This window comes from Octopus bimaculoides, chromosome 2 (genome assembly GCF_001194135.2).
Source record: "Octopus bimaculoides isolate UCB-OBI-ISO-001 chromosome 2, ASM119413v2, whole genome shotgun sequence".
Taxonomy (NCBI): Eukaryota; Metazoa; Mollusca; class Cephalopoda; order Octopoda; family Octopodidae; genus Octopus; species Octopus bimaculoides.
In genome coordinates, this window is record NC_068982.1 from 43,220,486 (window position 1) to 43,231,433 (window position 10,948).

Genomic DNA, 10,948 nt, shown 5'->3' on the forward strand with positions numbered 1-10,948 from the left:
AAGTATTAAGAGGTTATAAAGACTGACCTAGATATATATCTCAATGCTTGCAAGTGTCTCTTAAATCGTACAGCCTATGAACCGCATACACACTTCTTTAATACATTTTATATAATTTTTCTTTAAAACTATGTGCCTGAATCCGACACTCTAGGCTGTATTACCAATATGGTTACTGTTATTGCTTTTGTGGAGATTGCTTGTTGGAAAATACATAAATTCGAGGGACACTTCTTTGTTTTCTAGTGTTCTTATTTCTTTGATCCAGGATTGTCCGAACCATTAGAGCAACCATTTTTAGTTATGCACTCCTTTGATCCCTGTTTTACTGGGATGGACCCTCACAACCATTTAATGTTTTAAAAAAATCCAATTATATTTTTTGTAATTAAATATTTTTAGGAATTATATAAAAGATATGGTTGAAATATTTTGTGTATTATAGAAGTATGAACAAATTATTGCACATGAATTTTAACAACAGAAACTTATGTGGTAACCACCCCGAAGTGTCATATGGAACTCCTTTGAGAACCATTGCATTAGAGCGTCGGACCGAGTTCTTTACGCTCTGAGTTACAGTTCCGCCGTTTACAGCAGTGCTTAGAAGGAACGTGTGTAGTGTGTGATCGTCGCATCGACCATGGCAGAAAATGTTGAGTATCTGCATCAAATTTTGCCAAAAGCTTGCTGATACCTGCTCAGAGGCCTACGCAAAGTTTTCAAAAATTTTCATCGTTCTTGTGCTACTGAAACTCAAGTGTCTTTCTGGCAGCTGAAAGCAGTTTTAGCACAAACTTGGCAGACACGCGTCTCATACCCAAATCTTCAGTGATAATGGACTGAATTGAACCGTAACTAATCTGCACATCTTCTGATAACTCAAGGTTGGTGATTCGACGATTTCCCCTCACAATTGCACGCACATTTGCGTTATTTTTCTCAGTGTTGCTGGTTGCGGGTCTCCCAGAACGTTCGTCAATATTTACATTTTTTCGGCCATCTTGGAAACGTCTAAACCACTCGTACACTTGTGCGCGGCTCATACACTCCTCTCCATACACTTTCTGCAACCTTGCGTCGACCTCTGAGTAGATATCGCCATGACAACTTTCTCTATCATTGTCAATGCGACGATTACACGCTAAACACCTTCCTTCCAAGCACTGCTGTAAACGACGGAGTGAGCTAGAACGTTAAACTTAGTGCGCATGCACAGCAGAGTTCAAGGTCCGGATACTTATTGATCAGACTGCGTATGTGTATGCGAAGGCATGTATATCTCTGAGTTTGTGTGTGTATGGATGTACGCAATGCGTTTGTTCGAGATTGTACAAGTGATTATTTACATATACTTATATAGTGGCTTTCTGGTCCTTGTAGAGCTTGACCTAATCTACTTATTATTGCTCTTTCCTAGCGTGAGATCATAAATGAGTTTTGAGCGCTGAAAGGCATTTGAAGAGTATTGCTTCTATCCGCCACGTGACATAGATATGTGTATTTGTGTATATTTTGGTGTACATACATACGCATATATATATATATATATATATATATATATATATATATATATATATATATATATATATATATATATATTTAGATAGATAGATAGATAGATAGATAGATAGATAGATAGATAGACAGACATATACACTCATACATATGTCCCAGACAGCCTTGTTTGTTTAATATTTGCTGCATTCTAATGTAGGCTAGAAACCGGACTTTTGGTGAGAAATTCAACACACTACAGATGATCATGATATCTGAGGCAACAGAAATCAGCAAGACCTAATTCAAAGGATAAATGACTAGAAAAGACCTTAATTATTCAGTTCCTCAAAACCTTACCACCGGTCAAACCGCCGGTGAAATCACTCTAAAATCCCAGTCAGGAAGAATAAGCTACATGCATAGCCACATATATGCCATGTTTAAAATGAAGCTGTTAACGTAAGTGCTGAATGTCTACACTTCTTCATGGAGAGCTTCAATTTTTGCGTCTGAAAGTCGCATGATGTTAATGCACTTAAATTAAATCTATCTGTCTGCGTGTTACAATCGTGGCAACAGCAAAAAATATTACTCGTGTGCATGCACATCATCGTGCACGCTTATATCCGGTTTTGCCTCAGTCGGTTGTTTAGTTTGTTTTGTCTATTTACAGCTAAGAATATATTCGAAGACACGTGTCTGAAGCGTGCGTGCGCGCGCACACGCGTTTGTATGGCTGTGTCGCTAAGAAGCTCGCTCCCCATCTACGCTGTCTTGGTTTCCGTCCCACAGCACGGCACCTTGATGCATACACACACACACACACACACACACACACACATATATATATATATATATATATACTTATACAGTTACATATATGATTGTATGTATGTATGTATGTATGTATGTATGTATGTATGTATGCATTTTGCTTGATTAAATCATTCAAAGTAGTGACCCAGCCTCGCCACCCTTGATGTTTCTTTCCAATTGCTCTTGGAACATCCTGGCTTCGAATTCCTGGCTTTTCTAAAGTCGATAAAATATGATATTAATCCAGAGGGACGGATTTGGGGAACTTGCGTCCAGCTTCTTGATCACTGATTTTTTAGGTGATACCGTTCTGCTCGAGTTAACCCCACTGCCTGGTCCTTGGATGTCTTGCGTTATTTGCTCCGTTGTATGGGTTTGAGCCAAGTGCCCGACGTGAGGATAAGTAGCTTCCTTCTACCAGCTAGGGAGGAACTAAAATCAATAAACGTTCATGGATACTGAACTTCCGACCACTACGAACTAGTAAAACAAAAATGGTGTTAGTAAGACTGTTCCTTTAAAGTCAGGGACAACTAGAAACCTTTTTCTTTTCTTTTTTTTTATGCTATTAGCAACATTGTTTGTTTTGCTTCTGATTCGGGGAAAGAGAATGTATCCTATACCGCTAACGAATCTTATATGAAATAGAAATATAAATTCGACAAAATTGAAAGAAGTTAACAGATAACTGTTTCGAAAATTGAAGGTCTGCAGATAATCAAGTTAGCATCCTTCAGAATGTTGCTGGGGAATGCAATATATTTGTATAGTGTTTTCTGTGAAGCGAACTAATATGCAAACATAGGTTAAGTATAAATAGTACACAATATTGTTCTGTAAACGTAGTGTACAAATGTCTCGGCTCTGATCATCTATTAATTTATTGCTTCTCTCTATGTTACTGTTTTATTTATTCGTCTGGAATATTTTCTTGTTTGTTGACGTTTTTAGTAGATAAAACCTGAAGGTTAAATTTTGTTTAATATGGTGGTATATTAAATCGAAACTAGTGCTTCATTTAGAAGACCGAAGAGGAATGCGTCAGACCAAGTTGATCTCAGGACACAGGAAGATGAAACAGAATACTAAGAGTCATTTAGTTCTGCACCACTCTATCAGTTTTAGAAATTCTCTCTTCTTGGTCATATTAAATATTTTTATTAAGTTTCTTCATACACAAGAAGATGAAAGAGGAAAAAGAACCGAATGACAGTTATTTTTTTATTTCTAAAAATAACATTATTTTTCCAAGTTTATTTTATTTTAAAACTTCTTTTTATTTTTGTGTTTATATGTTTATTTTCTTAAAACCATTTAGCTAATCACACGATAAAAAAAAAGTTTTCATCTGTTCTAACCTTCCGGATCTTCAGTTGAGTTACGAATTGGTGCTTAAGAATTATCTGGTATTTACACAGCATAGTGATCTCTACCAAAAATCCTCTCCAGTTACATCGTTCCCATGATATCCCGTAACACATGAATCAGTAAAAGATAACTTAAGTCGATCGTCTTATTTATGACCACCCAAACATTAGTCCTACATTTATTGAAAGTAAATATACATATGTATATGTGTGTATAGATGTGTATGTGTGAGAGATAGATAGAGAGATAGATAGACAGATATATATATATATATATATATATATATATATATATATATATATATATATATATATATATATATATAGAGAGAGAGAGAGAGGGGGGGGGAGAGAGAGAGAGAGAGCATTTTTGACCACTTCTTGAAGTCTTACAGTGCGACTATTTTATTTTCTCACATGGGTAATGTGTACGAATAATGGACGAGGAAAGTAGTGAAGTGGCCGAATTAAAGCGAAGCTGCTCCTTTGGGAGATCGAAACCAATTAAATCAATCCTTGGCGCAAGTGTAGATCACACATTTTCTATGCCAGAGAATGAGTGACGTCCTTGCTTTTATCGATATTACAAATGGGAATTAACTTCAACCAAGAACTGGTCCGGATTACTAAAATACCATCATAAGAATATAAGAATATTTCGGCCCTATCCATCTGCCATGTCTCGTTTCCAGACACATTGTATCTAGGACTACATTATCTTACGAATCTTTCTCTTTTTAAAACGGTAGAGTTAGCTTTGAATTATTTGGTATTTATACAGCATAAAGAACTCTACCTGAAACCCTCTCCAGTTACATCGTTCCCTTGATATCCCGTAACACATTACGCTGCTATTTCTAGAAGATCGAATTAGTATGTAGCGCCTCGTTTAGCAGACGATTTTTGTTCAGACCTCAGTCAACCTTAGTCTAGTAAACATATGATCAAAAGCATACCAGCCATAAGCATACTCTGTCTCTGGGAATATTTAGGGCTACAAAATGGCTTCACGGTATCTAATGGGGTTTAGCGTCCTATTCGTATTTAAAACAATAGGCTCTGATTTAAGGCTTATTTGGTTGATGTTGCTAGTGTATCAGCTGACTACGTTAGCTTCTTTTGAACAGAGTATTATTAACGGCAAAATGGTCCATGTTAAATTAATAGGTTCTTACCAAAAACTGTACTGAGTGAATATAAGTACAATCTCGACTCGGGTGTTTACTTTTCATCTTACACAATGTTGAATGCCATACATAATATGATAAATATTTAGGTCGCCATCTTAGTTTCTAAAATAGGTCTAAAATGAACATCGACATCGTTTTTTGTTTTTGTTTATATTTCGACAGTCGCTACTCTTCAAATGATCTTGTAGTTGTCTTTTCTCTAAGTGTTGTTAACCTGTTTTCGATATTTCTGGTATTTTGTCTTTCTTATTTATTCTTACGATTCTCCTCTGAGAATTATATCAGTTTTACGAAAGAAAATGTATGTTCACCACTATAAATGTTTATACACATAAGCACTCACAAAGACCGAAACACATACACGTACACATAATAGTGATATATATATATATATATATATATATATATATATATACATATATATAAGCGCACCTATATCAATATAAATCTGATATGTGTATGTATTAGGTATGCGTGTAAGTAAGGATGTGGCTATTAAAAGGGAGACAGTTTAAAATGTATCAACACTTGATACGATAGACTGTTTTTTTTTTTCTTTCTTTCATTTTTTTTACGTCGTTTCGTGGCCTGTGTAGTTTGATTTCCAACCAAACACCACTGTTTGCTGTCTTTTTTTCGTTTTCTTTTTCTTTTTTGTTTCTTCACTGATTCACTTTTCTGAGTTGTATTTTGAGAACGTGCGCCTGTCTTATTATCAAAACATTTGACAGATATCTAGCGTTCTTTCCCTGTTTTGTTTTGTCTTGTTACATTATTTGCTTTATATTTGTTTTTATGTGGTGGTAGTGGTAATGGGTTGTTTGAATGTAACTGAAATGACCCATTTTTTTAGCAAGCGTAAGCCCGAGAAACAGACTGTCCTAATGTTAGATTATAGTGCAGCTTTTAACCATAATGACATGTGATGACGGCCTATCCTCTTTTAAATGTCGTCTTTACCAGCTGGACACCTATCCCGAAGGAAAGGAAAAGATACTTATAAAACATTTCCTCGTCTACTTCCGGGTCTGTTCGCTCCTGTTGTGACATGAAATTTCTTACCACGTTTTGCTTCATGATCAAGAAGATAAGTCGGGAGTATTTTTACTAAAACCCCTTAATAGCAAATAGGTCAAATGCCAAAATATATAATATACTGACATTGCAGTTTAAATGAATTGGTCTTCCCAGCTTGGATTTCTTTTGATATGCTTTTGCAATGAAATTCTGTAATTTTGCAATTTATATTTTGAGATTATAAAAAAAAAAAGTCACGATATTGTGAAAGAATAGTAGTACTAGAGATTAAAGAAAAATAAAACAACAAATTTCCGTATTAATTTCTTTAAAATTCTGTCCCGCTAAGATCAGTGATGGCCTCAAGCGGAGCAACAGATGTTAAAACACTCAGATAGATTATAAGATTGTCTTGTGATATAGAAGTAGCAGAAAAGCGATTCTTCTGCAAAGCTTAGGTTTAGTGTTGTTGTTGTTGTTGTGCAGCTCTGGTCAGATGTAATCGTGCAAACCTAAGAATTTGGCGTGTATTCGTTAGATGCCTGAAACTTCACATATTTATACGAATATGTAAAAGGAATACGACAGAGGTCTTCGTATAAAGAAAGTCGTTTTGTCGGTTTTAAATCATAGTTTGTATAAGATTCTTCTTCTACATTAAAGATCACCGCCCCTCACCACCACTCTCTGTTGGCTTACTTCGAAGAACTCTTACGCTCTGTCTTCTAACAGCATTTTTCTGTGATGTCATCTTCATGAATAAATTATTAATTATTTAATTAAGCTACCCAAAATAATAATTCAACTGTTCTTTATATTGAAATTTATCAGTAGGTAAAAGAAAGAGTTACTCATGAGTTTCATTTGAATTGCATTCTATAAGAGGTTTAAATGAAACATATGTTGGGTTTACTGTCAATATCTAATTACATAAAAAGAAAATTTCATTCAATATCTAAAATGAATTGTTACTAAAATTTTATCATCATCTTTAATGACGAAAGATTTTCTAACTGTACTATGTTTCAATCTGTTTTGTTCTTTGATCACCATCAGAGAACTTATTCTTGGATGTGTAAACCGTACCAGGATGGATCCGAACAAGGAACTATTACTTCTAAAATATAATGATATTTGTATCCATTAGATCACTAACCCATGTGCTGTTGATGTAATTTTATTGATACAATTAAAATCTTTTAAGGCATAATCATTTAATAAACCCCGCGAATTTATTAGACTGCGTTATTTGACTGTGATGTAATTTATTATCGATGTCTAGCATTCATATAAGTCTAGGTGAGATTCTCTTAGGGGATGGAATCCATGGTTAAAGACAAAATATGCCATCGTTATAAATTTTAATGTATGCGATTACAATCATCTTAGCTTTCTTAGATTTCCGTTAAAAGGGTATTGCTGAAATAAATAATTCAGCATCCGCTAAACTTCGGGTTAAGGTGGTACACTTGCAGGAAAATGAATATACATAATAGTGATCTCAGGTAAAAACCTTTCTTCACAAATTGAGAAAGGCATGAATGTCACAATTTTTTATTTTCAGTTTGCTTTCATGTTTGTGATACTGGATAGTTAATATAGCTTCAATAAAATTATTTCCTTCTTTCCTTTTTTTGTAGACTATTAAATGAAAAAGAGAAGCGACCTTTCATTGATGAAGCAGAGCGTCTACGAGTCCAGCACAAAAAAGATTATCCCGATTATAAATACCAACCGCGTCGTCGGAAACCTCTCAAAACTTCTGGTGTTAGCAATTCAGGATCAGTCGATGTACAGCACCACCTCCCACCAGGCATGATGTTAAAGTCACTTCAGAACTCACCCACTCCACATATGAGTGATGGCGAGTCTAGCAATTGCTCAAGTCCTCATAACGGCTCACATGGGCCACCGACTCCACCAACTACACCAAATCAGCAGGAACTTATAAAATGCATGGCAGATCGTTCACGTCTCAGAAGCATGGGTAAGTGTCTCGACGAAGTTTAAAATTTCGAAAATGTGCTTCTACCTTGTTGATTTGAGTTTAGTTATAATCTATCTTTACAGAAATATATAGGATAGCATATTTAATGATTATGCTTCTTTAGAAATATAGTTCTTATTTTTGTCGACTTCCTGAATTTGATTTGTAAATTTGAGTATTCCCACATTAGCACGAACTTATAAATAATAAAGGAGATATTGGTTTCGTCGATTGTTATAGACGATGTTTCTATGACTGGTATTCGTTGTATCAATCCTGGTAAAGACAACATCGATTCTTGTGGGGTTCAAACCAAGAACGTTAACGGACGTAAACAAAGGCTTTTTGTTTGGCAAGCGGCCTTTTCTGTCACTCATACATGAATCTTGATTCATGACCATTGTAGTTTTTTTTTTTTTATCAAACTCTGGTAATGATGGCCTACCATGAACACGTAAGCGTTACTTTTCTAGATAAGGGGTTCTCAAACTGATAAATACTTGGTCATCTCCTCTAAAATATTAGGAAAATTTTTGCCTCATTGCTCTTTATTACGAGATTTTTATTTAAGTACATGGTCGGCTATTTTGCCGTGTGGGTGTTAGTCGATACCATCGACCTAGGAAGGATGGAAGGCAAAATTGACCTTAGCAGGATTTGAACTCAGAAAATAAAGAGCTGCAAGAAATACCAAAAAAAAAACAATATTCGCACTTTATTAATGACAAAACAAAATAGAATGTGCATTCACATATTTCATCTTGCCTTGTGATGTTGAACAAGTTTAAAGTTTTAAAACTTTTGTAAATATATTGATCATTGCAATTTATGCACCTCTTTTTTCAATCCTCACAACCAACCACCACCTATTTTATATCAAACAACATTCTATCCGACACGAGTAAAGAGTCCTTCCATGACGCACAGGGGGAATATTACACTAGGTTTCAGAATGACAAGTAACTACTGGAAAATTAGAAATGAGAGCAATAAAAGAGATTGAAGATCAGAATATTATCTTTAGTGCATAGTAGATGTAAAGAGAGGCAATCCTTTACGTTGCATCTAGGTATATCAAACATCTTCATCTATTCTTATAATCATTGGTTAGAAGATTTCTCATGATCTTAATATTTATGTATTTCAGGAGGATTACATTCCCAGGCCCACCCCATTGACTTTAGTCGGGTAGATCTACGTGAACTTGGAAATGAAGTAATGAGTTTGGACAACATTGATGACCATGAACTTGACCAGTATTTGGCAATGAATCCAGGTGCCATCCTCCCACACCAACATAACGTCGCTGTAGCGGCAGCGGCTGCTGCAGCCGCCGCAGCCGCCCAGTCTGATAATGGATATACGTGCTACAACCAGGCCAGCCCGACTGCTGTCTCTACTGCTCCTACTTGGACTAGCAATTACCGAGTTTCTGCAAGTGCTTGCGTGCAGCCTTTCAATAACGGAAGCCCAACCAGCATTCCTTATGATTTATCATCGCAGCAGCAACAACAACAGCAACAACAACAACAACAACAACAGCAGCAGCAACAACAACAACAGCAGCAACAGCAACCACCACCCGCACATCAAGCGGCCAACGGCCACATAGGAATGGCTTCTAATATGGTACCAAACAACAATGCCAACAATGCTAATGTGAATAATTCGAACAACACGAATAACCCTAACAATGGCGCAGTCGCCAATAACATAGGACATCATCATCGCGGACCAGTTTATACAACAGCCGCTGAAAACGAATGTAAGTTCCGCGAACCTAATTCACCGGCAACCATCAAGCTGGAACACCTACAAGCACCCCCACCACCAGCACCCCATGCGCAACCGCAACCACTGCCGCCTCACTACCGTTGCGAAACAAACAAATATGAAGAATATGACAATACAACATCTCGTTATTCTATGAACGATGACCAGATATACCCAGTAACAAACCACCAACAAACATATTACTCAAACCATAATGGACAAGTAGTTTCTAATCCTTCTCCACCGACTTATCAATATCTCACAATGGCTAGACAAACCTTTAACCCCATCGTCGCAGCAGGACCTGGAGAACAACCATGGGAACGTTATACATGAAACTTTTAAAATCGTTTTTCCTATATATATTTGTAATATATATAAATATATGCTAATGATATTAATATTAATATTGACGATAAACTTCGGTAGATCGAAATTCCTTCCCCTTGTAAGGAAACAGCTGATCTCAAAAGTACAATTTCTTGAAAACCCCTTGTGTATATGAACTAGTGATTGTGAAATAAAAGAAATTGAAAAAGAAAGCATTCTAAAACACTTGTTTAGAAATTCGGGGGAAAAAATCTAATGACACTTTAATGCTTTCAAATGATTATATATATATATGTGTGTGTGTGTATATATATGCTTGCGATTAGGGGGAAAGAGCAAAAGGCAGAGTAGGGGTTTAATCAGAGATATTCAAATTGAATAAATGGTGACAAAAAAAGCATGTTAATTTACATGAATCTGAAAATCAAATCCTATGACATTTAAACAGTTGTTTGTGTACAGGCACAAGCGTTTCATTTTAAAAATTTCTTTTTATGAATCACACATTTGTGTAGAGTAGACATCAGATTCTAGTTAAAGTAAAACTGTGCCTCTATTAAAAGAAAGACGAGGAAAACTTTTCTCGTTTTATCAACGATAATAAATGATAATTAGAAATTATCTATATTATCAAAGTCATTTGAAATAGAACTTCTTGGGAATATTCCAAGAATACCAAATATTCGAACTCTTCAGTTCAGCACAACAAGACTGGTACTTAGAAATGCATGTAAAAATCAATTAACAGTATATCTTGTATCATACAATTGACTGTTAAAAACTTTTAATTTCATGTTTCTCGTTGTATTAGTTACTATTTTTCTTTTTTGTTTTTGTTTCTGTAGTGTTTTCTACATCACCACATGGTATGTATGTTTTAAAGCAGATGAACACAGCTATGATATATCAATAATCATTGAATACGTTGAAAAGTAAGATATTTTAAAAGGAACAAAATATGATTCATA

The 10,948-nt window shown here is 35.4% G+C and overlaps 1 protein-coding gene across 1 annotated transcript in view; it reads left to right on the forward strand.

The window, feature by feature from the left end:
• LOC106870595 (transcription factor SOX-9) overlaps window positions 1–10,773 on the forward strand; it is a 492,359-nt gene extending 481,586 nt beyond the window's left edge. Inside the window, exons 2-3 of the mRNA XM_052976833.1 lie at window positions 7,531–7,877; window positions 9,025–10,773. Coding sequence (XP_052832793.1) covers window positions 7,531–7,877; window positions 9,025–9,986 — 1,309 coding nt within the window. The 3' untranslated portion in view covers window positions 9,987–10,773. The remainder of the gene's footprint in view (window positions 1–7,530; window positions 7,878–9,024) is intronic.
• The last annotated feature ends 175 nt before the right edge of the window (window positions 10,774–10,948 follow it).